Here is a 15,464-nt window from a genome sequence, read left to right on the forward strand (position 1 = left end):
GTCAAGGCTGGGGGGCTGTCAAGAGGCAGGGCCTGTTAAAGCCCGTTACGGCACTTCTTGTGTGATTTTGGGCTATACAAAAATAAATTGTATTGTATTTAAGTAATATGCAAATTACTACCTGAAAATTAAATAATTAAAAAGGGAACTTTTTTATAAAATAATATAAAGTAATTACTGCGGTGGGTTGGCACCCTGCCCAGGATTGTTTCCTGCCTTGTGCCCTGTGTTGGCTGGGATTGGCTCCAGCAGACCCCCGTGACCCTGTGTTCGGATTCAGTGGGTTGGAAAATGGATGGATGGATGGATGGATAAAGTAATTATCAGCAACACAGGTACAAATAATGTCAATCTGTGTATGTCTCCACACTAAATCTCTGAGGACTTTCTTTAGGTTTCTTCTAATATGCTGGCAGCATCATAGAGGTCGAGAGGTTAAAAATGCTACCTGAAGAAAAACTTTAGAGTGCACTTACTGTTCCAGGACCTTGAGTCCCAGCCTAGTCACTGCTAATGTGAACTGAGAATTCCCAGCTAATTTTGCACTTCAAAGATGTTCACTTAAGGTTGACTGGTGGCTTTAGACTGGCTCATTATGGGTGTGTGACTAACCATGCTCCCTAGTCAACTGGCATACTTTTCAAGGCAAAAAACTGGTTCAGAAAACTAATCTGTGATTGGATTATAAAATTTGGAAATACTGAAAAATCCTTTGGTAAATATGGAGGATTATTGGAGTTAAGCATTTGTTTGGGAAGCATCAGTTATGTTTAACCAAAGTTGGAAAATGTGCTTTAAACCAGAATGGTCAGTTGCAGATAGTACCATACTGGCAGCAGATCAAAACCAGACTTCGTAGTATGGTACTGTGATGCCCAGGTTGTGCACAGCTGGCATCACATTCTTGTTGAACCCAGACATCGATAGTCATTGTCTAGTGCAATGAGGACACAAACATACAAAGGTTGGTGCAACATTCCTTAGTACCTTTTTTATTCAAGAAATAAAGTGTCCAACAGTAAAGTGTAGTGCAGTTCAATAACTGACTAATCCACAATAAAATTAATATATTCATACGGAGGTTAAAATCCAGCAATTAATAAATCAGGTTATAATCAAAGAGTTAAATCAGTCAGGATCAATTCATTAAAAACTATGAGCCTTGGTATGTCATTCCTAGACCTCGTCTCTGCTTCTCAGCCATAGGTTCTGCTCAGCTGGGAAAAACACACTCCGACAAGTGAGGTCAAGCGTCTTTGGCTTGTGTCCTCTCCACTATCCCTCTGTGGGGACTTTGTGACCCAATGCCATCACCCAGCATCCATTGGAACATTCAGAGTGATTTGCTGCTCCTGCACCAATCCATTGCTCAGCACGAGTAACCCTACTCCCAGAGTGCGGTTGTTCTTCCCGGTCCTTCCCAAACTGCCATGCTTCATCTCTGCTGCACTGGATTTACTACAATCCTGATTTCTCTCGATTTTACCTCAAATCCTTCTTCTTTATAGTTTTACTTCCTCTGATCACTTGTTCCCACTCACAGGCCCTTTTAATATCAGTGAGTACAGGTACGCCAATGGTGCTTTGATGAGGGACAGCTGTGTTAACCGCTCTCGGGCACATTAAGCATAATTAGCAGCTGCCCTCATCAAGATCTCCATGGTCACACTGCTTTTTTTTTTTTTTTTCACATACATACCCTCTTGGGGTCTGCGCTGCCTCACTATTTTTAGAATAACTCGCACTGCCTTAGGCCCCTAACATGTTTTACCACACATACTAAGAGGAGATAATCCTCAAGTGTAACTGCTGTCTCAGAGTAGCAGCAGAACAAAATGAATACCTAGTTTAACTAACCCACAGCTAGTCTTGTTTTTCTTCCATGTTTCTCCTTGGTTTACTTATTGCCCATTAACAGTGGCACGCCGGCATTTAACATCTCACCTTGCTCAATTAACAACATCCCTTTCGATTAAAGAGACAGAACATAGGGAAAAGTACATCCTCATGTAAATTATTAAAAAATAATTGTAATCGTTATGCTACATTAGATTGTCTGTTGTAACTGTAACCATTATTCAATTTGAGTTTATGAAAAGGCCCAGAAATCCATGTACAGAAAGTAATGGGGATGAGAGGTGCACACTAGTAGAATCATATTTAAAACATAATTGTCCCGCTGTAACTCACGGGCGGATCTAGTGTGTGTTTGAGTGTTTGTGTGTTCACTCTTCAATGGATTGGTGCCCTGCCTGGGGGTTGTTCCTACCTTATGCCAAATGCTTGCTGGGATAGGCTCTAGCTTCCTCGCAACCCAAGTCTGGATTAGTGGTTGTGAAAATAAAAGAATGGATAGAAGGATTGATCTACCATCAAGATGACCTTGGTGGTGCATGCTGGCATTTTTCTGTTTCTGTTTTTACCTAGGGTGGCACGGTGGCGCAGTAGCAGCGCTGCTGCCTCGCAGTAAGAAGACCTGGGTTCGCTTCCCGGGTCCTCCCTGCGTGAAGTTTGCATGTTCTCCCTGAGTCTGCATGGGTTTCCTCCAGGTGCTCCAGTTTCCTCCCACAGTCCAAAGACATGCAGGTTAGGTGCATTGGCGATTCTAAATTGTCCCTAGTATGTGCTTGGTGTGTGTGTGTGTGCCCTGTGGTGGGCTGGTGTCATGCCCGGGGTTTGTTTCCTGCCTTGCGTCCTGTATTATCTGGGATTGGTTCCAGCAGACCCCCATGACCCTTTAGTTAGGATATAGCGGGTTGGATAATGGATGGATGTTTTTACGTAGTGCTCTTCCACGCATCACACATAGATAGTTACTCACAAATTATATCACTCACTCCGCCAGCCCCCCTACCCCCAAAATGTCATGTACAAGTGACTACGCACTCAATCTAGAGAAACCATGAATAACATACCTATAGGAAGTAAACATAAGGTACAGGGTGATCCAAAAAGAAGTACCACATTTCAAATGATTATTCTATAAAAATGCTACAAGATAAAAAAAATTTCATTACGACACAAGAAAGGGTATACAAAATACGTTTTTTTCACCTGTGTTTTAAAAATGATGTCTTCAAGGTGATGGCCATTATTAGTGATACACTCTTCAATACAATTTCTGAACACTCATGACTCATTCGGCCATTTCAAAGGGAATAGCAGTGATTTCGTGGCAAATAGCATCCTTTAGGGATGAGGTCAGAACATGAAGGCCACCTGACATTGCTGCGCAGGGAGATCAGCTTCCCCAGAAACATCTCCCGCAAAACTTGTATGGATCTCAATGCCACATGAGCTGTTGCTCTATCCTGTTGAAACCAGGCATCCACCACATCCATTTGAGATATATCGAGTCTGCAGCCCTAAACAAATGGCCAGTTTTTTTTTAAATAAATAATCGCCACACTTGCGGCTTAAGGAGGGGCATGGTAGTGTGGACAGAGCAGTTCCAGTGGCACGGTTCTGCACTTAAGTGCACAGGTGCAGGATCCCACATATCCATAATTGATGGCAGGAGCTGCTAATCACCATGCCTGTGTCACGTCTCTATTATAAAAAAGAGGAGCGTGAGTATGGAGGAGAGAAAAAAAAGATCCAAGACAGAATGGAGGTTAGAGAAAGAGGAAGGCAGGAGAAGAAAAGAGCCTGTGCAGGTGTGTGCCAGCAGCCGCTAGGAGAGCTCTGAAACAGTCTTTGGCTGACACTCACGGGCAGTAAGAAGCGGTCGCTCTAGCTGAGCAATCTCAGGAGCTGGAGTGTCACACCAGGTGGTTGGCTCGCCGCATAAGGCAGCGGGAGTCAAAGAGTCTTGGGAGAGTGAACCCCAGTGTGAGCACCCTGGTCACTGGGGAACCCGAGTCTTGGTCCAGCTGGAGCTTAACTTAGCCAGGGGACGGAATGCTACCAGAGCTGGTGAAAGTTGACTCCCCTATTGCAAAGACCGCTGGGAGAAGCAGGGGAGCCGCCAAGTAGAAGGAAGAAGGCACTGGGTTTTTAAAAAGGGACTTTTCCAGCCGTTGACTTTTACCTTGTTTTAATTTGATCTATTTATTTGGATAATTTTAACCTCCATTTTTATTTACCCTGTTTTTATAGATTATTTATTATTTACTTTGAATCACTGCACTTTTTGGACACTGTTTGAGTATTTTTAATAATGATTTTTTGCTCAGTTTGATTTGTCCCCATCAGACCAGCTCATCCAGTTACATTACTGACAGTGCTGGGTTCGAGAGGCTCCCAGAAGAGAGGTGGGAGCATGAAGCAGGACCCGCACTGTCACACCATTTCTTCCATTTGGGGCTGCAAAAAATTCTCTAGCATTTCAATGTAACATTCTGAAGTGACGGTGACCGTTGCTCCACCCTCCTCAAAAAAGTAAGAGCCTACTACAATGTCAAATTCTGCAATGGCCCACCAGAATGTAACACACTCACTGTGCAGGGGTCTCTGATGAAGTTCTCGAGGGTTTGTTTCAGCACAATAGCATAAGTTTTGCTTATTTACGCAATGATTCAAATGGAAATGTGCCACATCGCTGCAGAGGACGATGGCATCTCAATGAACGGTGGCAGAATGTTCAAATACAAGTTTTTATGGCTCTCAGTCTGTCTCAGTGAGTTCCTGCAATACTATCATCTTGTATGGATGGAAATTAAGGTTCTCATGCAAAATCCTCCTCAAAGACATGTTGGAAATGCCTAAGGCAGAAGCATGTTTGCGTGCTGAACATCTAGGAGACCGTAAAATTTATGCCGTTACAACTTGGATGTTTTCAGGTGTTCGTACAGTCCAAGGATGGCCTGGAGATTTTCTGTTCAGTGTTGTACCCGTCTATCTAAATTTAGCCGCCCACTGAAGAATTGTTTTCTGATTTGGGACATCACCGTTAGGAATGCTAAAGAGCGTTCAGAAGATGCGTTGTGTATTGATGATGGATTCGTTGTTTTTGAAGAACGCTTCAACAGTGAAAGCATGGTGTGCTCCAGACCAAGGCATGTTGCCGACTGAAAACTACAAGGGATCATCTACCAAAGGACCCCGACCCCAACCCACTCGGCTTCCTCTACCTTTCGCAATGACCTTGAGAAATGTGGTACTTCATTTTGGCTCACCGTGTATAAATTAATTCATAAGAAAAAAAACAAAATATTAATGAAAACATGATTTAGACCAGGAAGTAAAATTTAGATCTTGGAGGGCCGCAGTGGATGCAAATTTTCTTTCCAGTCACTTTCTTAATTAGTGACCAGTAACTGCTGCTAATGGAACAGTCTTCTTTTGCATTCTTTTTAACTGTTTTCTAACATTCATAACAATTCATTATTTTAATTTTTTCTTAACAAGCTGCCAAACAATAATGAGATACAAAGCAAGCCAAAAGATACCAAGCTAGCATGTGGGGTTTAGACTCAATGCCACTATTTTCACTCCAGCCAATTTCCAATTTAGCTGTTAATTAAACATGTTTAATCTTATGGCTTGCTAGTATTTTCATTCTGCCACACCATAAATTTCCAAAACTGTTGATTTTCTTTTTTTATTTAAGTGTTATAAAATGTTTTGTGGACCAGAGCACTATTTCTTAGATTTTCTCCTTTTTCTTTTTAAATATTTTTTTGAAATAGATATTGCATGAAGCCCACGGGTGCTAATGAAATCTAAGTTGTCTTGGTCATCTGTTGGCTTACTTTGAATCTCGTTATTATTTGGCTGTTGTGTAAAGCAAAATAAAGGAATCAAAATTCAAGTCAATTCAAGGCAACATAGTACATTCTAATGTCAATAGTAATTGGTTAATAATGAAAAGTTGTGATTTGCAAAATTTGTCAAAGTGCTTATCGCTGTGAATATGCTGTGTTCATCTGTAAAGCCTGTTTTCCGAATATTGTCCTGTAAATTCTCTGGCTGGCTGGCTTAGATAAACATTTTTTTCCAAGTATCTGATGATTCTTTGAAAAGCAAGTGTGGTGTCACAGAGCTGAGAATTTTCACACATGCTTACTCTAAAATCAGTGCCCAATTTGCTTCAAGCATGTGTAATGTCAAGACCTTATCCAGCTAAATTTGCAACAGCATGTATTGAAAAAAAAGTGTACATTAACTGAAAATAATGAGAATATTATGCATACTGCCTTCGGATATATAAAAGAGCCACGTGTGTGTTACCTGCAGCACTACATGGCTAATTTGCATGCATAATTAGCCATGTGCTAGAGCTATGATACAAAACAAGTCCTAAAGGAGCCCTCCCACTCCCTCAGAAAGAAAACACGTGACCCTGTGAAATAATAATAATAATGAAAGATTTATTACTGTTTGCAATTTTTTCTTCCATCAAGAAGTTAGAAATTCCTTGTAAAGTATATGCACAGATAGATCGGAAAAGAAAAAAGATGTTACAGCTACATCAAACAGCAGAACAAGCTGGTCACAAGCAGCTGATTTGTGGCATGGCCAATGTGTGCTCCAAGATCTACAGTATTTCAGTTATTGCTAGTTTGTGTCCATTTGTTGTACTTTGTTTATTGTTATCCTTCCATCTGTGTCTTTAGTTGTTTGAGGCATGGCATCAATGATTAGCACTACTGCTTTACAACTCAAATCACATTTTGGCGATAATAATCAGTGCGGTATAGTTGACAGATGCTTTTCTAGCCCTCTGGGACACTTAAAAGACCACTGCACCACCATAAAGGACTCAAAACTAGTTCAGTTCTTCCTTCCCCATTACTTGGCGAAGTTCACAAACATTTCCATGATTTTATTGATCTCACAGCGAAGTGAACTCTGCAGTGTTTGCTCATCACTACTAATTAAGAAAGTAGTTGGTATGAAAACCTGCAAAAACTGCGTCCCTCCAAGGTGAAAATTTTGCCCCACACTATAAACAATTTTTTCATATTTTTTTGCTCTCTTATAAATAATTCTATAGCTTACATGTACTTTCTTTATGTAGTTTGTTCTGTTTTTTCTTTAGTTGATGGCCCCTGGCCAATCTACATGCACTGTCCATTTAAATATCCACCACAGTATTACACCAAGGCTGCAATGAATTATCTGCAACTGCCAAATTTTTTCATTGAAAATACATCATTTGGCTTTTCTGCTGCCAACCGATTCATCAGCAAAATGAAATCTATATGTTTGAAAATAAATAACTCACTATAGAGGCTTTAATAAGTACCAGTATATTTCTTATCACAGGGCATTGCTCTCAAGTGCAACTTCACTGCTTACCTTAATAATATATTGACTGGAGTTCTCTTCATCAGTGGAGACATACACACGGATAAATGCTGATATCCCATACTCCCCTCGCAACACAGACAGTGTCTGCAAAAGACTGAACTTCTTCTCATCCCACACCCACTGTGAGCCTCTGTTCATTTCCAGCACTGGCCACCGCAGGCAGGGGTGCTTTAGTAACTTCAGCAAAGGCTTTGCATCATCCATTTCAATAGCCGCTGAAGATTAAAATATAAATAATAATTAGTGTGGTTTAGCATACTGTGTACCTCCACACTTAACATTTACCTTAATTTCAAAAAAGATTCATAAGAACATTTAAGAAGATTCATAACATTTAAAGGTGTTCATCTTTTATTTCATTAAAAAGTATTTGTTATCCAGTATCCTGCAGGCAATTCAATTGTATGTCATTTTCCCTGGAGACCCTCTACCTTCCATAGTATCTCTAGGCTAGTCCTAGTCATTCAGTTTTGGTGTGTTCCCACTACAAATAAAACCAGTCCTCTGTATGAATTATTAGATTAGAACTTTCTAACCCATCCAGTATGTATGTAATTTCTCAACATGTCCAGATTTGTAATGTCTGGGGAAAATTCAAAAATCATGAAGAATGATATAAAAACATGATTGTCAGTACCTCTGAGTTTTGCAAAAACATTACTGTTTCTCGAATTACCCTTTTGACCAGTACTTAATTTGTAAATCATGAAGTGCCAGAGCTTATAGAGACTGCCCGAGGACAGAATAGAGATGTGCTGACAGTGGCAACTTGAGGACCAGAGCACAGCACTGTTAACAATAAACAACATCATCAGACTAATAAATACATGAAATCAGTACTGTTTACACATATACTCGCACATATACAATAGTGTTTCACTTGGATATCTCACAATCTTAACTTGTTCTACTGTCCACACTCTGTGCTTCACAATTATATTGGAGTTAATGCTCTCCTTAACCTCATCTGATGCATCGTCATCTTCATTCTTTTCTTTCAAATTTTCAACCTCCATGTCAGCATCTACAGCCTCTACACCAGAACCAGCTTACTCTTTTGAACTACACTGACCTGACAATTTATTTTGATTTGTGCAGCTGCCAGTGTTTTTGTTGTACTTTATTCTGTGCCACATCAGCAACTGAAATAACAAATAGGCATAAAACTGTATTAGTTATGCTATTTTTATAAAGTTTAAATAAGTAAATTATTTTTAATTAATTTTGCTTTAGAGTGAAAAGGATGATCTGCAGGATGGTAGTGAGACCAGCTATGTCAGGGGTCTGCAACCTTCACTATGAAAAGAGCCATTTTGCCCCCTCTTCCTCCAAAGAAAAATAGTCTGGAGCCGCAAAACATAACACAGCTGATAAACTTTTAAAAGTTTTAATCTTTTTTAAGATTTTACATGTTACAACCACGGAATACAACAAACAGAAGTGCAGTGTGCATGTGTAGGGCTACTTTGAAATAAATTAAACTGAACTATGCAGGCCTATTTGGGTCCTTCCTATACCTGTGTAAAATTAAAATAAAAACTAGCCCACTTTAATATAAATAAAACATTTAGCTGTAGCTTAGCAGCTTTAAAAAAGTAAACATAAAATTCCATTTCAGTGTGCTGAATCAACTGAAGCACCTGAACATACAAAAAAACCTACATCAGCTCCGGGTCCGAAATGAATGTGTTTTGTTTTTCTGAAAAATAATAGCTTATTAAATGCTATTGTTGTCACCTGTTTAAAGTGACTTCTGTTTCTGAAGTTCGCTGCTGATCATCTCTATGTCGGGGCTGTACAATGTGACTTTGACCTTCACACAGGACTGCAGGCTCTCATGTGTGAGGCGGGAGCGATATTTGGACTTTATGAAGTTCATGCTTGAGAAAACTTGCTCACTTAAGTATGTTGAGCCAAAGATGGACAGGACTCCAAATGCATATTTTTTCATGTTCATATACGTTTCGGGAATGGCACTCCATGTGTCGAAAACAAATTTGTCGGGTTTGGGGAGGTTTTAAATATCACTCCATTTGTGCTCTTTAGCGAGAGTAGCCTTCTGACGGGTGACTTCTTCAAGATCCGCTGTCAGGCATTTGAACTTGGACACCCATTAATCTTTATCTGCTATGTCGTCCAGTTAAATTTCTAGATCGGGCTTACTTACTCCTGTGAATGCGGATGTGTTCAGCAGGGATGGGTCGACGTCCAGGGGTGTGACAGGGAAGGAGAGAGTGTGTGTTTTTCCTTTCTGAACTCACTGAATCTTTCTCTAAATGCAGCTTGCATTTTCTGAACAATTTCCCGTTTGTTTTTAAAGTCGGAGAATAGATGCTCCGATATTTTTATGAACGATTCTTTCATGTATTCTCCGTCTGTGAACGGCTTACCCCTCCTTACGATCTCTTGAGCTGCCACAAAACTAGCGGCTGTAGTTGACTGTGTAGAAGTGATCCACTTTTTGAAAGTATGTTTGCTCTGTTCAGCTTTCCGTTGCAGTTCCGAAATTGCTCTCTTTCGCTTATCTTTTCGCTTATTTTCAGTGAATGCTGAGAGCTTGTTTTGAAAATGTCTTTCAACGTTACATTTTTTGTTGTTCGATAATTTATCGCCACATATTAAGCACACCGGTAAGCCAGCGTCGTTGGCGGTGAAGGCAAATGCTTCTGTCCACGCAGAATTAAACTCTCTAAATTAGATGTTAAAATGTATAACAGTAGTAGTAGTAGTAAATAAACATATATATATATATATATATATATATAAATACAAGTTAAATTAAGAAATTGCCATCATTCATTTTCATGGTTTTTATTTTTTTGTCAAGGCCAAAGGGAGCCACTACAAGGAGGCTGAAGAGCCGCATGTGGCTCCAGAGCCGCGGGTTGCCGACCCCTGAGCTATGTTATATGGGCTGGAGATGGTGGCGCTGACCAAAAAACAGGAGACAAATCTGTAGGTGGCAGAGTTAAAGATGCTATGATTTGCATTGGGTGTGACGAGATTGGACATGATTAGAAATGAGTACACTCGAGGGTCAGCTCAGGTTAAATGGTTGGGAGACAAAGTCAAAGAGGCGAGATTGCATTGGTTTGGACATGTGCAGAGGAGTGTGTTCCTGTAGGGGGCGGTAGCTCCCTAGTTGGAATAAGTTCTTTTGTAATTGCGGAGTTTTAAGTAACCGAAAACTATATAGATATGATATTAAAAGGCGATACCTCTCACATAGTAATACGGCGGTAAAAATCGCATAAGAGAAAATAACAGCTTTCTTTAATGATGATTTACACGGCATTACAGACGGGAAGCCTATAGCAAGACAATACCAAGGTGGGATCTTGATCTATACAGTCTGCCATCTTTAGTCGCTGCACTGGAAGGCTTTTCAGAACGGATGACGATATCACCCATTCGTCCGTCGGCTTCAAAGTATTTGGCTGCTGCCCAAGCCTTTTATACTGGTTCCTCCACGTGCAGGCCCCCACGTCGGCAAATAGTCCATTTCCAAACAAGGAAAGAAGATTTTGTGCTGACTTTTAACAGAGCACAAAATAGTATACACCTGTCTTTAGGCTGACTATACATTCCTCCAGTTGTCTTTGTCTATCTTGTCCTATGCTTGGCCCAGCAATTCTAAATGCTGAGAGCCCCTGTGTGCTAACTTTGGCCTGGCCTGTACATGTGAATGGATTTATAAAATAATTTTTATACAGAGCACAGTGACGTTAAACTTATAGTCTGATTACAAAGAGATGCTGGGTATATTGGGAGTAGGATGTTAAAGATAGAGCTGCCAGGAAAGAGGAAGGCCTAAGAGAAGGTTTATGGATGTGGTAAGAGAGGACATGCAGATGATGGGTGTGAAAAAATAGATAAAAATTATCCGCTGTGGCAACCCCTAACAGGAGCAGCTGACAGAAGAAGAAGAATATTTTTAATAAATTTTGCTTATTTAAACATAAAAAATTGAAAGCAAATATTTTTATTTAGATCTTGGCGTCCTACAGTACATTTTGAGGCCCTGGACCACAGAGATCATATAATCAGAGCTCTGATCAGCTCCAGCACAAATTAAGTGCTGCCTTTGACTCGAGGACAGAATAAAGTCACTACCTCTCCTGCATGTCATAAAAAGCAACTTAAGGAAGTTGGTGTCAGGTAGGACATTCAACCATAAAATCCTTCTCCAAAACAACAAAGATTTAAGGGTAACTGGCCCCTAAAATGGTGAGATTGTTGTAACTGTAAACTGAACAAATATTAGGTTATTATGTTAATGTAATTTCAGGATTTGACATCCTCATATAGCACCAAATTTATGGGTCCTATCGCAATAGCGAGGTGGGGACTCCTCTTTGGAAAAAAAAAGCATTTATAATGGAACAATGATGACTTGACCACAGTCAGACATTTGAGTAACTACAAGTCTGTGTGCTGCCTGAAACTACTCAGCTAGCATTAATCAGGTTGTATGGTTGCCAATATTCATACAGTATGTACTTTGCTTCATTATTATTTTCTGAAAATTATCAAAACTTCATTATTAGAATTTGTAACTTAACATATACTTTTACTCTGTGTAATTGCCTGATGTTATAGATGTAGAAGGGAAAGTGAGGAGACATTATAAAGTATAATACTTTATAAACATTTGTAAGTCTGGGGGATCTGAGGCATTTTGATAAAGTCTACACAATCAAGAATACAATAGGAGAACTTAGAGTCACAGAGGTCTCTGCCAAGACAAAATAGCTTAGCTGTTAGCTGAACAAATGAGCTTGATGGACTAAATAGTCAAATTGCTTATGTTTCTTATATAGATTGCTTTGAGCAACTCTTAGTTGTTTCCTATTTCTTATCATGATGTAACTTTCATTGTCTACTCACTAACTTTTGAAGATTTCAAGTATTGCTGCGTCCACCTGTCACTGTCTGTTGACTGTAAGAACAACAACAACTACAATTTATTTCTTCTCTATGCCAAACTCACACAAGGAATGCCTCAATGGGCTTAAACAGGCCCTGTTTTCGACAGTACCCCAGCCTTAACATCCTAAGAAGACAAGAAACATCATGCAGCACAGCATAGCAGCTTCTCGCTGTTTTGTTTAACCTAAAAAAGCACAAATATTATTTTCTTTTTTCAAAAATTAAATATAGATTTTTGTGGCTGGCTTTGTGAAGAAAAGATGGTAGAGAAAGGCAGGAGTGGGAGAGAGCCGATGCGTGAGTGAGAAAGAAAAAGAAAAAGCACATAGCCGGGAGGTGAGCCCCTTGAGGGGAGTGAATGGCCGACACTCAGGGTCAAAAGAAAGCTACTGCAGCTGAGCGATCATGGAGCTGGAGTAACCCATTGGTTGGACTTGTCACGTAAGTCCAGGCAGGCAGCAGGAGTTGGAGAGGCTCGGATGAGAAGCCATGTTGGGGCCACAGATGGCTACAGGGACTAGAGACTTGGTTAGGTGAGGTTCGGATGTGGAATCCTGCTGGGAGCCATGGGACAGCAGGGATCCGGACCTGTAGAAGCTGGATGGCTGTAACTGTTGGTTGACAGCTTCTTGTGTTGGTTGACAGCTCCAACCTTGTTGGTTGATATCTTCTTCTTTTGCAAGGTCCAGGCAGGATAAGGGGAGGAGACGCCAGGATAAAAGGGTTGTACCGGAAACTCAGTTTCCTGCCTTGGGTTGTTAACCTCAATTTTAAATGATTATTTATTGAACTAGTTGAAACTTCCACGATCACGGACTTTTAATGGATTATTTATTTTATGTTTGAAGATATCACTGCACTTTAATTTGGACACTATGTTGTTTTTTGGATGTTAAATAAAAGCACTTTATCACTTTTGCACCTACCCCTTGCTTTGAGTGTGTCCTCATTTGCCCAGCTCATCTCAGTAACGTTAATGATGGTGGTGGGCTCAAGATGCTCCCGGGTGCAATTGGAGTATGGAGCCAGTCCGCACCCTTCTAAGGCCTGGCAGGGGCATCAAGCACCTCTCCTTTTTAAACCCACCAGTAATCTCCCTCAAAAGGTCCCTTCAATCCACTTATGGGGCTACAGTTGTAAAAATAAAAGGGTGAGGTACTCCCCTGGCAGCTTCAAGATTGTAGGCTACAAAGTGGGAAATCTTCGCACCTAGGACACCTTTCTGTAACACCTAGCATGAGACTTTCCACCGTGCCTGGATTTTGCTTCCAATCCTTCTGTTGCAACCACATTACAAGAAAAGACAGAAGGTAAAATCTTAAATACACAGCCCCACTGAAAACTCATCATCTGAGGAATGCAGAGAAGTCCTTGCTTGGCAGGCTGCCACTGAGCACATTATGTATTTATCATTCCACATATCAGTCAGGGCAAACTGCTTTGTCAGTATTGTGCTCTGTTCCACAGGAAAACACAATATGCATGAAGAATTTCAAAATTGACTTTTCATGGCAGGAGATGTGCCTACTGTAGAATGCTTATTATTTTCTAAAACTGTGTTTACTAAAGGCATCAGATAACTAATATCAGGGCATAACATTTTTACAAATGATGGATTTTGAAATCCATATCCTGTTTGCTAACGATTAAATTATGCTTGTAATTCATCCAAAAACTATTTATAAATATCAGAACTGGGACTACAGATGTGGTCAGTTTCTATGAGAATCCAACAGCCCATAATGTGAAAAGTCGCTTCCTGATTTCATCAAGAAAGCTCTCATTTTCAATCATTGACCACAAATGCCATAAAAACTGTCACTTATTGTTTCTAATCCAGTAAATTAATGTTACAAATTGAAATGATACACAAGAGGAAATAGATAATAATCTTATAGAATCACATTATTGTGTCTTTTATTTCATTTTTTAAAAGGCTTAGGAGATCAAATTAATGGGTTTTACCAACAGCAGCATTTGCTTTAATATCCTTGTAGAAAGTAATGCTTATTGCTTTTCATATTCTTTATGTGACAGGCTCCTGGAAAAAGTTGGATGGATTTTTTTCTTAATAAGAAATGATTTCTTCACTTTAAGCAAGAGAAAAATGAAAGAATTACACAATCGACAGAGAGAAAGCCAGTAACCTCCTGACAGAAGTGGGAGAAAACAGAGACCCCTTTTGAGATAAATTTAATTTTGCTGACCTGAAGAGAAATCCTTTAAGGACAGGTCAGAACGCAGAAATCACTAGAGGGAGCTCTACTCTTGTGGCCCAGCAGCAAAAGAGGGCTTGCCCCAGACCCCACAAGCCACTGTGAGGCTTGACCTGATAGAATTTAAGGCCATTCATGCCCAGTACCAGTGAGACTGGAGTTGGATGCTGCATTAAAATGAAACTTCACCGGCAGGTGCTATGATTCCGACAAAAACATTTTGTGTTAAGTTGTGGAAAAACTTTCAGTACATTTCAAGGTCATTTTGATATTCTGGAAGGTTTTCGACATTAGGGAATCACCTTGTATGGTTATTTTTTTAAGTTATTTTCTCTAGACATATATTAATAATTACTACTGTTATGTGTTTTACTGCAACGCTATTCTGTTTAAGCATGGGTGCTACCATTGTGAGTAGCCATTGCTAGAATGCAGGTTCGGGTTACTAGGTCATGGTTCCCAGAGGTTGTGTCACTTTATGTCTGTAAAGGTGGTGCCACATGCTCAATGACATCTGAGACTGTTGTTGGTTATTAATTGTCTCTTCTACGGTATAAGAATTATAGCGAGCAGTTAGACTACAAATTTGCCTAGCATTTGAGTTTTGGTGCTTGGTGTTCTTGGCCTCCTGGTATTGACTTTGTTTCATGTAAGGTTTCAGGTCATCTCCTGATCCCCATTTACCAGCTTTTTTTTGTAGCAGAAAAATTTCAGTTGAAAAAAGTAGGTGAGCATCGCCTATACTGTGACCAAGCTGAGTTGCTTGCTCTTCAGTCTGGAAATGACAGTTTTTGTCAGTTGCTTTGAGCCAGTTTTTTAATGACACTTTAAGTTGTGAAAACGTGTGAATTTCTCAACAAGTAGTAGTTTCTGTGCATAACACAATCACATTTCTCAGTCTTTTTTTTTTACAAATCACAAATGTTTTATTACATATGAATTTATGACAGGTACAGTTGCCCAGAATTTTGAATAATTATCAATTGTAGTTGTCTTTGTGATCAAAATAGATTATGTTGTTTCTCAGTTAAATAGTTTTGTACTTCAAAACAACTCAGAGTTCTA

The 15,464-nt window shown here is 39.9% G+C and overlaps 2 protein-coding genes across 2 annotated transcripts in view; both read right to left on the reverse strand.

Moving 5' to 3' along the window:
- sms (spermine synthase) overlaps positions 1 to 15,464 on the reverse strand; it is an 844,074-nt gene that overhangs the window by 547,042 nt on the left and 281,568 nt on the right. The gene's annotated exons all lie outside the window — the stretch shown is intronic.
- phex (phosphate regulating endopeptidase homolog, X-linked) overlaps positions 1 to 15,464 on the reverse strand; it is a 239,778-nt gene that overhangs the window by 130,282 nt on the left and 94,032 nt on the right. Inside the window, exon 5 of the mRNA XM_028799436.2 lies at positions 7,243 to 7,469. Within this exon, the coding sequence (XP_028655269.1) occupies positions 7,243 to 7,469 (227 nt within the window). The remainder of the gene's footprint in view (positions 1 to 7,242; positions 7,470 to 15,464) is intronic.

The sequence above is a fragment of the Erpetoichthys calabaricus genome, chromosome 4, assembly GCF_900747795.2.
Source record: "Erpetoichthys calabaricus chromosome 4, fErpCal1.3, whole genome shotgun sequence".
In the NCBI taxonomy this organism is placed as follows: domain Eukaryota; kingdom Metazoa; phylum Chordata; class Cladistia; order Polypteriformes; family Polypteridae; genus Erpetoichthys; species Erpetoichthys calabaricus.